This window comes from Eucyclogobius newberryi, unplaced genomic scaffold (assembly GCF_026437365.1).
Source record: "Eucyclogobius newberryi isolate DKJ021-1_F unplaced genomic scaffold, fEucNew1.0.hap1 SCAF_4, whole genome shotgun sequence".
In the NCBI taxonomy this organism is placed as follows: Eukaryota; Metazoa; Chordata; class Actinopteri; order Gobiiformes; family Gobiidae; genus Eucyclogobius; species Eucyclogobius newberryi.
The window spans coordinates 20735152-20747920 of NW_027316056.1; the positions used below are offsets into that span (position 1 = coordinate 20735152).

General features: G+C 40.9%; 2 protein-coding genes across 2 annotated transcripts; one reads left to right on the plus strand and one right to left on the minus strand.

Annotated features, from left to right (window-relative positions):
• Positions 1 to 3611: 3611 nt before the first annotated feature.
• Positions 3612 to 6010, plus strand: kpna7 (karyopherin alpha 7 (importin alpha 8)). The gene is made up of 12 exons (XM_072463471.1): positions 3612 to 3740; positions 3803 to 3946; positions 4019 to 4104; positions 4184 to 4352; positions 4419 to 4518; positions 4590 to 4672; positions 4741 to 4827; positions 4885 to 5061; positions 5145 to 5378; positions 5438 to 5620; positions 5684 to 5830; positions 5891 to 6010. The coding sequence occupies exons 1-12, from the start codon at positions 3675 to 3677 to the stop codon at positions 5975 to 5977; spliced, it is 1563 nt and encodes a 520-aa protein (XP_072319572.1). The 5' UTR covers positions 3612 to 3674; the 3' UTR covers positions 5978 to 6010.
• An 855-nt stretch (positions 6011 to 6865) lies between these two features.
• xpa (xeroderma pigmentosum, complementation group A) lies at positions 6866 to 9483 on the minus strand. The gene is made up of 5 exons (XM_072463719.1): positions 9182 to 9483; positions 9005 to 9110; positions 8079 to 8244; positions 7194 to 7311; positions 6866 to 7113 (listed from the first exon to the last, which is right to left on the minus strand). The coding sequence occupies exons 1-5, from the start codon at positions 9447 to 9449 to the stop codon at positions 6959 to 6961; spliced, it is 813 nt and encodes a 270-aa protein (XP_072319820.1). The 5' UTR covers positions 9450 to 9483; the 3' UTR covers positions 6866 to 6958.
• Between the last annotated feature and the right edge of the window lie 3286 nt (positions 9484 to 12769).

The following is a 12769-nucleotide window of genomic DNA, read 5'->3' on the forward strand; positions in this document are numbered from 1 at the left end:
CTAATATGTTAGTGGTGGCAACAGACGAGAACTGTCAAAAGTTGTATTTGTCTTTTTACATTACCTGAATATTTTGTAATACATGTAATTAGCCTGAATGTTTTGGTTCAATTGACATTTCATGTGTGTGTGTGCGTGACTGTGCGCGTGTGCGTGTGTGTGTGTGCGTGTTGTGTGTGAGTGTGACTGTGTGTGTGTGTGTGCGTGTGTGTGTGTGCGTGTTGTGTGTGAGTGTGACTGTGTGTGTGTGCGCGTGTGTGTGTGCGTGTTGTGTGTGAGTGTGACTGTGTGTGTGTGTGCGCGTGTGTGACTGTGTGTGTGTGCGTGTGTGTGTGTGTGTGCGCGTGTGTGTGTGTGCGCGCGTGTGTGTGTGTGTGTGCGCGTGCGCGCGCGTGACTGTGCGTGTGTGTGTGCGCGCGTGTGACTGTGTGCGTGTGTGTGCGAGTGTGACTGTGTGTGTTTGCGCGCGTGTGTGTTGTGTGTGAGTGTGACTGTGACTGTGTGTGTGAGTGTGACTGTGTGTGTGAGTGTGCGTGTGTGTGTGTGTGTGCGCGCGCGCGTGACTGTGCGTGTGTGTGTGCGCGCGTGTGTGTGTGTGTGAGTGTGACTGTGTGTGTGCGTGTGTGTGTGTGTGTGTGTGTGTGTGCATGCGCGCTGTGAGAAAATCAAGTTCTGTCTTTATCCAGATCTTTTCCCCATGTTGTAATCTTTGTGTGACCGGTCCCTTCATCTCGGTGCCATTAAGTCCTTCTAAAGTTACATGGTGTGCGTGAAGTGCTCTTTGTCCCAGCGGCGGGCATCAGGTGAACCTCGGGCTGCCCATGTGAGGGGCCCCTCCACACCTGATACATGGCCCTGGAGCCCGCTGTCACACCCAGAGGACCCTCAAAACTTTTAAATCATTCATGTTCCTTTGCCAGCTATTTTAGTCGTTTAATGTTGATGACATTTGTGTTGCTTTTTTTAGTTGTTTTTTTAACACAACTATGCTGACATCAGGCCAAAAATATAAATATAAAACGTTTAGAAACATTGAGAACTTGATTAACAAAAAAATCAGGACAAAGATAATAACATTTTGCTCTTTAATAGTCAAGCATCTGTGCTAAATACTTAAAAGTACTGCTACATACTTAAAAACATTTACGGTACTTGAGTTTCTCACTTCAATAACATTTATTTTGTAACACAATAAATAGAAAACCCAGTTTGAAAAAGTAGAAACCTTGGTGATTGGCTTCAGATTGTCCAGGACTGATGCGACATTCTTTTATGTGATACTTTTACATTTTTAATTTTTTTGTACTTTTACAAAATAAAGTACTGGTACTTCTTCCACCACTGTTTATACAATAATAATTGTGTCCATGTAAATAGTAAGAAAAATAAATTGTAAATCAAGTTTTTCCTGGAACTTGCTTTCGCACCCTTGTATTTTGTCTCTGTTTGAGTTTGCCACGTGTTCCACAACTTAAATAACCATTTACTGCATGTCACCAAAGTGCTGGAAATGCTGAAAGAGCTGCTATAGAGGAAATTACAAAAGGACTGACACATGGATGTTAATTAGAGTTTAACTGAGCAGGGGTTGAAACAAAAGCACAAAACCTTTCTACTGCTTCTTTACCAGAGTTGTAACCATCAAACGGCTGTTTGTTTGCAAAGACGGTCACTTTTACCTGAAGTTTGTTAACAGCTTTTGAGTCTGAATGCTTTAAACTGGACACATTGCACATCACACATCATCTTCCACCAGTATGTTCTATTTTTATCCCCTGCATGTCCATATAGAAAATGATTTGTAACCCATTTCCATTTTTCTTTAAACGCTAAACCTCATCATCTCAGCATTTTGGAGTCTACTGCCCAGAGCCGTGTCAGCAAAAACTCCCAACACAGAGCCCATTTTTTCAGCCGAGTCAGAGGTGAAGATGATGGATGGGACCAAAGGTGGCTCCTGTCTGTGCTATTGATGGGCAGCAATTGCAGCAGCTGCATGAAATATTAATGATACCAATTTGAAAAGAATGGGAAAAAATGTGAAGATGACCAAAGCTCAGCGACTCTTCACATTTAAGATGAGGCAATATTTTTATTGTAAGTAGAGGTAAGGTCATTGTAAACACATTGCAATCCCATAGGGCCATGCTACACTAAAGCATGTTGCACTGTGGGAGGAGAAGAGGCGTAGGATACAGCCCTGCAGTACAATCTATTCTGTAATGATTTCCCATAGACACCTCAAATTGATCTGAACCAGGGAAGACGTGAGACAGAAAAGTCAGTTACAGAGCCACAAGTGGCAGGTTTGTTACAGTCATCACTGTGGCCAATGTGAAATTTAACAAATCTCAGAGGCAACTGTTGTTGTGATTTTGGGCCTCACAAAAATAAATTGATTTGATTTGATTTGATTTTGAATAGAACATCTAAGTTAAATATAAGTTAAAAACACTTTAATTCAGGGTATATCTTGGTTTAAGCAGATTTCACTAGTTCAGACATATCTGTTTGACTTTCGCTGTATTTCTGACTGGTTTCACTACTTTCTTCTTGTTTTATGCAAATGTTCCTTTTAGCTTACTTTAAGTAGAATGTTAATTTTCCTCTGGCAGAAAAGAAGAAACTATAGCAAAACCAGTCAAAATACAATCAAAAAAGTAAAAAATAAAATGTTAAGAGACAAAAAGGATAAAATAAAATAAAAATACAACAATGTGCAAGTAGAGTAAACATTCAAGGCTACTTAATTAAGTAATCTCAACACACAGGTTAAAATTATTAAAAGGAAGAACCATCAAAATCCTTGATTTAAGTAAGGAAGTAGACAGGACGTACCCTTCAAATCAAATCAAATCAATTTATTTTTGTAAGGCCCAAAATCACAACAACAGTTGCCTCTGAGGGCCACAGGGAGAAATGAATCAACAATGTCTGTGGTGGCGATGAAGTCAGACAATGTCTGTGGTGGCGAGGGACGATGTCCCAGGGTCCTCTGTCCTTAGACTCTCCTTCTCGGCCCTTCAGCCATCAGCTTCTCACTCAGCTTAGTGCCGTGTAACAGAACTTTAAAACAACATTGTACTTCAGGAAGTTTCAGGAGTTCAGCAAAGAAACTTTGCCTGAAAAATAGAAATAGAACAAGGAATTCGTCAGAACACAATGTTTGATTCACAATTTCACACAGAATGAATACATTAAAAAAATAGAAAATAAATGGAAAACTGATTAAAATAATTAAATTAGATAATAATTTGTTAATATGCAATAATTATATTAAACACACTGCTCTATTTAAAAAAGTTGTGTATTTCAAATACTCACATACTAATCATGCTGGCCTGCAGCCGACGTGCTTATAACACTAATTACATGTTTATTACCACGCCGCACTTGTTGCCCCTCTACAGTAGATTCAACTCTTATCATTTTCAGATTCAACCCCTGCTACAGTGAGATGATTGTGCTGCCATCTAGTGTGACAAACACGCCATAACAGGTGGTCGTGGCGGTCATGGGCGGAGCTTGAAGACCAGAAGAGGGCGATGCATCATTACAGTAATGACCTGCACCTGTGCTGGAGTGTGCCGTTGTGTGCCATTAAGTGCCATTAAAACCGACTGCAGTGTCAGTGATGCTGAGCAGTTAGAGCCGCACTGACGCACGTGTCCATCATGCCCACCAAGAATGTCACTGTCGAGCGCCTGGCCAAGTTCAAAAACAAAGGCAAAGACCCAACAGTAAGTCCGTGCATTTTCAACACAGGGGTAACTGTGTAAATGTGGGTACTTTACCTTCTCAGAAGCTACGGGAGAAGAGGATAACTGTTAACGTGGAGTTGCGTAAAGCTCACAGAGATGAAAATTTCATGAAAAGGCGTCACGTGACTCTCTCGTCTCTGCCTGATGAAGAGGCCCTGTCTCCGGAGTATGTTGCAGATGACAAGGTGGTGCTCTTTGTAATTGGGCACGGCTTGATTGCACTGTATCGAAATAATGTTGAAATGCGTTTACTTTAGGTCACCTCTTTCTCAATTGAAGACATAATCAAAGCTGTGAATAGCAACAGCAGAGAGACCCAAACTAGAGGATGTCAAGCGGCCAGGTGAGCTTATTAAAAGACAACATTGTGCGCACATGTCTTTGGCACTTTACATAATGAGTTTTTTCAAACTTAAAAACAGGAAGCTTCTTTCTCAAGAGAGAAACCCTCCCCTGAAGGAGATCATAGATGCTGGGCTGCTCTCTCGTTTTGTGTCCTTCTTGAGTATGGATGATGAGCCCTCTCTTCAGTTTGAAGCTGCCTGGGCCCTCACAAACATTGCCTCTGGAACTTCATGGCACACACAACAGGTACAATGGTACTTGCGCTGATTGACTCAAAGATCAGCTGATGTGTGTTCTTTGTCTTGTGTGCAGGTGGTGGAACATGGGGCTGTGCCGGCTTTCATTTCTCTTTTGGCCTCCCCTCTGTTGCACATCAGTGAACAGGCTGTTTGGGCACTTGGCAATATTGCTGGTAATGGAAACCAGTTTTATGTTCTGTGGTTATTGTTGACACCTTGCAGGTAAACTGACTGTTGATTGCAGGTGATGGTCCACGTTATCGAGATGTTCTCATTGATTGTAACGTAATCCCTGCTCTGCTTTCCCGCATCTCTCCAGACACACCAGTAAGTTTACTGTGGTAAAATTATGCCAGTATCAAAATGGGCCTGAATTTGTATCTTGCCACCCACAGATTGGTTATTTGCGTAATTTGACCTGGACCCTGTCCAACTTGTGCCGAAATAAAAACCCCTCTCCTCCTATGTCTGCTGTTCAGCAGGTGAGTCTGTTGATCATAGTGTCTGTGCGTAATGACCAGACATGTTCTGTCCACCAGATGCTTCCCTCGCTGATCCAGTTGCTTCATCTCAGTGATAAGGACATCTTATCTGATGCGTGTTGGGCCATGTCATATTTGTCAGATGGTGACAATGACCGCATTGATGTGGTTGTAGTAACTGGCATAGTCCCTCGGTTGGTTGAGCTTATGGGCCACAGTGAGCTCAGTGTTATGGTACATTTTTAATTTTTGTCAAATGTGCATTTACTGTGAGGTCTGTATTTGAAACTGCATCGCCACTAAATGTGCTCCTCCAGACCCCATCTCTGCGCGCCATCGGGAATATCGTGAGTGGCTCAGACACTCAAACGCAGGCTGTGATTGATGCTGGTGTTTTAACTGTTCTGCCCCAACTCATGAGACACCCAAAGCCCAGTGTACAGAAGGAGGCCACGTGGGCACTATCAAACATCGCGGCTGGACCATCCAAGCAAATCCAGCAGCTCATCACTTGTGGCCTTCTCCCTCCTCTGGTCGAACAACTGAGAAATGTGAGTTGTAATGGGCTTTGGTTTTCAAAAGTGGTTAACTTTTTGGCTTGCCTTTTCAGGGAGATTTTAAGACTCAGAGGGAAGCTGTATGGGCTGTCACAAACTTCACCAGTGGAGGGACGGTGGAGCAGGTGGTGCAGCTGGTGCAAAGTGGGGCCTTGGAAGCCATAATTAACTTACTACAGGTCAAAGATGCCAAAGTCATCCTGGTCATTCTGGATGCCATTAACAACATCTTCATTGTAGGTGTAAAAGTTAAATGCACAACAATTATTCTCAGTCCCTTAACTTCTCCTAATGCTCAGGCTGCAGAGAAACTTGGTGAGATGGAGAAGTTGTGCTTGCTCTTTGAGGAGCTGGGAGGCTTGGATCGTGTAGAAACACTGCAGAACCATGACAATGAGAGGGTTTACCAGTCTGCTCATAACCTCATCGAGAAGTACTTTTCAGATGTAAGTTGTGGCAGACTGTGCAGCTGTGATGGACTGGATGACTTTCTTTCAACTTTTCAGGAGGACATTGAAACTAATGCAGTTGAAGACTCAAATGAAGCATTTGTGTTTCAAAGTCCTGATGTTAAGAAGACATTTGATTTTTAACATTGTGTAAAAGAATAAATTGTCAATTTACTAGTTTGGGCCCTACTTTGTTTAATATTCTGTTTCTGCATTCTACATATTCCTCAACTGTCATGCTTTACCTGTACTTGCAACAACTTCTACTCTAGAACAGAAGTTATGCTATAGAACCAATACTTTAAAGACCATACCTGCAATTGAATTTCAACTCTAAATACTTAAGGTGGGCATCTTGTTCAGGGAGAACCTTTAGTTCACCTAAATATTGAAAGGCCCATTTCACTAAATAAATGCAGTTTACTGATTGTGACTGTTTAATCAAACTGGTTTGGATAAATGACACCAAATCTCAGGGTTTTGCAGTAAAAGGCAAAAAGAGTTTATTGTAAAATTTAAACTAGTACAATGACTACACTGCACTGCTAGTGTTCATATGATGGAAATTTAATACTGAAATGTGTTAAATCTTTTCAAGCCCTAAGCGTATCGTACCTCTGATTCCTTGAATGTGAGCGCTTCTTCAGCAGCAGGCACTGGTTAAACTGTCACATGAATAAACCCTGCTACAGGTCAGTTACATCTCTGAAAATCTCAGACCGATAGGTTAAGGGAGTATTCATAATAAACTTTTACAATGCCATTTGATTTATTTTGGCACCTTTTGAAAGAACATAGCGTTTTCAAAAATATTTTTTGTGGAATGAAATTCTTTAGGCTCAGTAGTTATTTTCATTTGCATACACAGCCAAAAGTACATCAAAATGCTGACAAAGCTTAAATGCCCTTATATTAGGATATAGTTATTCTGTTATTGATGGACAAACATAAAAAAACCATGGTAGATGTTATGTAATAGTTTAGGACTCAAAATTATTTACAAAACTAGCAATACGCAATTTGTAAGAAGGGGCACCCACAAAACCTCACACATACAGTAGAAAGGCACAGCAGGAGCACATGTGTTCACAGTTCTCTTGTGCGTCAAGAGTCTGGCTTTGTTCCCTACATCTTCTCGTATGTGAGTTCATGTCCACAGGAGGTGCAGGTTTTCTTGTACATGTCTTCGTCTGGATCCACCACCTCCTCTGGCCCATACTCGTGTTGATGAGCGCTGAGATCTTTGGTCCACATACTGCTCCTCACTGCCTTGCGGAGTTCTACAATGGGAACAGGCCAAAATAAAGTAGTTTAACATGCAAAGCTCTGTAAATAATGTCAATGTTTGAATGTAATTGACCTTTGACTTTCTTGTTGAAACGCTTTTGCTTCTGTACTTCTTTGTTCTCCTCCCTTGCCTCCTTGGCCTCCTCAAGGGCTTCCTCTGACCCCCAGACCTCCATGGACCTCTTTTCAACCTGTTAAGCAAACTGCTACATTAACAAGAAAAAGACCAAACAAAACATTTACACCAATTCAAAGGAGACAGATGTTAAGTATTGATACTCATTTACAAACTGCAATATTAACCAATAAACGACTTAAAATAGAAAGTGGTCTGTTCACTGCAGAAGTGACTGCTGCGGCACAGTGGCTTTCACCAAAGCAAGCAGATTGTTTTTCTCAGGTAGAATCTGCTTGTCTGTGCATCTGTCAAATGGCAGATTTGTCGACCTGGTTTATGATGAATAACTCTCGTTGGCAAAGCCTCTTGAAACAAAAACTGACACTAAGTTCAAAGTTTTTCATAAATAAATTAACAAAAGGGAAATAATTATTTCACAATACTCTCAGAAAGTGGTGCCATTATTCAACTCCAAAAACGTGATTGATGAAATGAGAAGGTTCATCATTTATGTACTTCTGTGAAATATGTATTCAGGAATCACTAAAAACAAAACTCTGAGGCTTTGTTCACACAGAGTTATTAAATTGAGACCATTTATGTCCTGAAATGGACTTGGGTTGGTTATGTTCATGTACAGATCTAGTGCCATCTTTAATTTCAGGTTTAGTTTTAGTTTATTCCCAATTAGGATGTGATGAATTGGCAAGTGTGAACGCACAAGAAGAGAGCTACGGTAATTATAAAAGAAAACCATTATGACATGGTTAAAAGGTCCATTTCGTTTGCTTTACTGTGTATTTCTTACAGTGTGAGTCGGTCATGTATGTCAGTCGTTACCTGCATTTTCAGATACAGTTTCATATCTCCCCACTGAGAGTTGTGTGGATTTTTCTTCAATATAAATCGAAGAGGAGGCTCTCGCTTATCCAGGTCACAGTCTTTCAGCAAATAACCCTGTTTGGACTCCGTTCTAGATATTAGTTTGTGCTTTTCCTCATTATCTCTGCAATGGAAGAGAGATGACATCTTTAATGGTAATAGTGTAATAGTAATGTGCCCACACTGGTTTAAAAATGAAATAACATCACAACTGAACTTAAATTCTAATTAGCTTTCATTTTGGCCACTTGAGGACAGTTCCTTTGAGTTTAATGCAATCTGGTTTGAGCCGCATGATCGGAAGCTCATTTTGCTTGCCCATTGGATAATCACAATGAAAATTACCCCAGATTTAAACATATTTACTTTATCCAGGGGGACACAGCCATACAGCCTATTTAAAGCAGACATATTTTACTTTTTTCAGGTACTTCACATTGAACTATGGCATAAATATACTACAATATTATCATTTTATATTTTGTCCATTGTATCCAGCAGTTTTGATCTAAAACAGCTAAATAATAAAGCACATCCTTTGACTTCCTGTTCAAAACTGCAGAACTGACAAGTGACATTTCACCATAACAAGCAGCGGCATTTCATTCATGCATTTTTTGTTGAAGACTTAATTCAAAGTCTTAATTAAACAAGGATGTGGGCAGGGAGTAGGTGAAAACACTCAAGAACAAAACAGAATTACACAGACGAATCAACCCAAATAATTATTACTCTGACAAAGGTAATCATGACCTACACGTTATAACAAGATTAAAAGTACAGTTGATTTTGCCCAATGTGCGTCCCAACATAGAATACCTTTAAAACTTGTGGCGACAGTAAGTTCAAGTTGTATTAATGCATTTCCTTTCTTCTGTCACTACCTGCACTTGTCGCACACAGACACGTCAAAGCTGTTGCTGAGGTAAGAATCCATGAAGGGTTTTCCACAGTCGTCGCACACTAAATAGTCCAGCTCGATCACCGGAGCTGCGAAAAGCACAGTTTTGACGTGAGACCGCCGCAAGAAAGATGTAAACAGCAGGTCACGTGCTACAGACCTGGCTGCTGGAGCACGCTTCTGCCCCTCTGCTCTTCCTCTGCATCCTCGTCTTCGTCGATGAAGAACCCGGCACCCGAGTCAATCGTTTTGGACACTTTTGCAGAGGTCGCGCCTTCCACTGCGGACAAAGAGCGGCTCGCCAGTCGGGCTTGTCTGAGCATCAGAGCCCGCTGTCGGTTCCGTTCAATCTTCGCCCGCATCGCCGCGGAGAGCTCGACCTTAGGGGCCGGGGCCGGTCCACGGTCCGGGTCCACGGGCAGATCCATGCTGACCGCACGCACAGATGTTAACTCGGGACAATGCACCGCTGAAAACCGATCATACAGAACCAAAACATGACTGACTCGTGTCGTTCTGCGGTTTCCTGTGAACTTTTATTTACCGCCCCCTGTAGTCTTGGAGAGGTACATACAATCAGCAGACAGTGCAGAAACATGGATATATTATTATATTATCTGTGTAGATCCATGGATCTATTATTATATTATCGGTGCAGAACCATGGATCTATTATTGTATTATCTGTGCAGAACCATGGATCTATTATTATATTATCTGTGCAGAACCATAGATCTATTATTATATTATCTGTGCAGAACCATAGATCTGTTATTATATTATCTGTGCAGAACCATAGATCTGTTATTATATTATATGTGCAGAAACATGGATTAATTATTATATTATATGTGCAGAACCATGGATCTATTATATTATCGGTGCAGAAACATTGATCTATTATTATATTATTTGTGCAGAACCATGGAACTATTATTATATTATCCACGTGCAGAACAGGACCATGTAAGGCCGAATGGTTATCTTTTGGCAGTTTGTTTGTATTGTTAAGCATTTAAATGTTTGCGCTTAGTTTTGAAGCCTGAATCAATGACATTTATTTTAATATTCATTTTTCATTACACTTAATTTTGCTACGTTTTATTTATTTCAGAATGTAGGTCGAGCCAAAACGTACGCATACATCTATGTATTTTCTTTCACTGACAATTAATCTATATACAACATTGTGGGTATTTTTTCCCATTGAAAAATAATGAGTAATATAATATTTTGTGTTTTGTTTTAATCACTATGGCAATGATTTATTATCATTCTGAAACCCATGGATAAACTTTAAGTAAAAATTTTGAGTTCCTTTCAAATAGCGTCTTGCTTAATAGTCTAATACTTATTTTAGACTGAAAGTAACATTAGTTTCACATTTGATCTGGGTTAGAGATGAGTCTGCCCTTGTTGTGGTGAAGAATGTAAGAGCGTGTCCTATGTTGCATCATAGTATCAGTGGCAAAGAGGCTTGTGTGAAGTTAAGAAGATCACAGTGCAGCCGGCATACTGTTATCAGATATTTCCCACAGTGTTTGGTTTAACCGTAACAAGAACAAATGTGTTGGGCAATAATATATTTTATTCATAGGTGCTGTTCAAAACAGAACGGAGTATAAACATGTTTAAAAACAATGAAACAAGACATACTTCGAAGATTTTGTGTTATTGTCTGAACAGGACAGTCTAAACGTGATAGATAATAAATGTTGTGTTACTGGAGGGGTTCAAAGGCAAAGTACAATGAGCTTAAAGGAGAGGTACCAGAGAGACCAGAGGGACCAGAGGGACCAGAAAGACCAGAGGGACCAGAGGGACCAGAGGGACCAGAGAGACCAGAGGGACCAGAGAGACCAGAGAGACCAGAAAGACCAGAGAGACCAGAGAGACCAGAGAGACCAGAAGGACCAGAGAGACCAGAGAGACCAGAGAGACCAGAAGGACCAGAGGGACCAGAGAGACCAGAGGGACCAGAGGGACCAGAAAGACCAGAGAGACCAGAGGGACCAGAGGGACCAGAGAGACCAGAGGGACCAGAGGGACCAGAAAGACCAGAGAGACCAGAGGGACCAGAGAGACCAGAGAGACCAGAAAGACCAGAGAGACCAGAGAGACCAGAAGGACCAGAGAGACCAGAGAGACCAGAGAGACCAGAAGGACCAGAAGGACCAGAAGGACCAGAGAGACCAGAGAGACCAGAAGGACCAGAGAGACCAGAGGGACCAGAGAGACCAGACGAGGAACCAGAAGGACCAGGGGAACCAGAAGGACCATAAATTCCCGAGATATCAGAGGGATCAGAGAGACCAGAGAGATCAGAGAGACCAAATGAGCCATGAGGACCAGAGGGACCATAAGGACCAGAGACACCAGAGTGACCACAAGGACCGGGGGAACCAGAAGGACCAAAAGGACCATAAGGACCATAAGGACCACAAGGACCACAAGGACCAGAGGGACCATAAGGACTAGAGACACCAGAGGAACCACAAGGACCGGAGGAACCAGAAGGACCATAAAGGCCATAAGGACCATAAGGACCAGAGGGACCACAAGGACCGGGGTAACCAAAGGGACCATAACGACCAGAGAACCAAGAGAGAGTGGTGATGTGAAGGTTATATATATGGTGCCATTTTTGACAGCGATATCAATGGACTTTGAGTTGATAATGCAACTACTAGAGCTTGGATTCTGGAAGGATTTGCTGTTGATTTCTTTTATTGAACTGCTGAAAGCAAAATTGAGTTGAATGTATTTGCATGTATTTTACAGTATAGGACATAATTCAAGTAGCACATAATTACAGAAACATACCAGACAAACCAATGCTTCACCAAGTGCCATCACAAGCAACGAACAGATCGCCTAAACCCAGCACACAGTCCCACAATCTATTGACCCATAGAGTTTTGGGCATTACTGCATGTTTCATTATTACTTGAAATATGACAAGAGAAAGAGTGTATATGATTTTGGCTTACTTTCATTCACACTTAAAAAACAACTATCTGTTGGCATGATGATGAATTTCCATAATAGTAAAAATAATATTTAATAATATTGGACATTTTAAAACATATTAAACTGATATTTTACACTGACATAATGTTCAGAAGTAACTTAAGCATTTACAATGGTTGTCTCAAGAGGTTTTCTTAAAATGGTATGTTCTCAAAATATTGTTTAATGGTTTCTGATCAGCTGCAGAGGAATTCATTTTCAAGTGTGGGCCATACTCTTGTCTAGAGCAATGGTTCTCAAACAATCACACTAAATACCATCTAACAGAGGTTTTGGCCTTAAAGAGGATTAAAACTTTGACCCACTACCGATAGTTTAGACTAAGAAATTACCAAAAGAAGAGCAAAAAAATTGTTCTCTGAAGAAAGAAAACAGAACAGAAGCGTCCATGTACCACTTGTGATACATGTACAACAGTTTGAGAAATACTGCTCTAGATGCATTTAAACAAACACATTTGTTGAATATCCATTATTTCCGCAAAATACCTGTATCTGTGAGGAGTGAGAGGACCAGCGCCTGCTCTAGAAAAAGTTGTTTAATACATCATTTACTTTCAATAAGAAAACCACAGTCCCCAAAGACACCCTATCTTTAATAAAATTGCAGGGAAAAAAACGTTTCGCAACCTATTGAACAACTACACTTAATATTGAATTCAGTGCCAGCTGTATTTTATTCCTGAGCTTAATGCAGAAGTACCTGAAGTAATCTCTCTT

What these genes read in the sequence shown, in the direction of transcription:
- kpna7 (XM_072463471.1), top strand. Translation starts at nt 3,675, where the DNA reads ATGCCCACCAAGAATGTCACTGTCGAGCGCCTGGCCAAGTTCAAAAAC. An exon ending in AGTATGTTGCAGATGACAAG is followed by an intron (nt 3,947 to 4,018) that starts GTGGTGCTCTTT and finishes CGTTTACTTTAG; the next exon opens with GTCACCTCTTTCTCAATTGA. An exon ending in CCATTAACAACATCTTCATT is followed by an intron (nt 5,621 to 5,683) that starts GTAGGTGTAAAA and finishes CCTAATGCTCAG; the next exon opens with GCTGCAGAGAAACTTGGTGA.
- xpa (XM_072463719.1), bottom strand. Translation starts at nt 9,449, where the DNA reads ATGGATCTGCCCGTGGACCCGGACCGTGGACCGGCCCCGGCCCCTAAG. An exon ending in AACTGTATCTGAAAATGCAG is followed by an intron (nt 7,312 to 8,078) that starts GTAACGACTGAC and finishes TTTGCTTAACAG; the next exon opens with GTTGAAAAGAGGTCCATGGA. An exon ending in TTTCAACAAGAAAGTCAAAG is followed by an intron (nt 7,114 to 7,193) that starts GTCAATTACATT and finishes TTCCCATTGTAG; the next exon opens with AACTCCGCAAGGCAGTGAGG.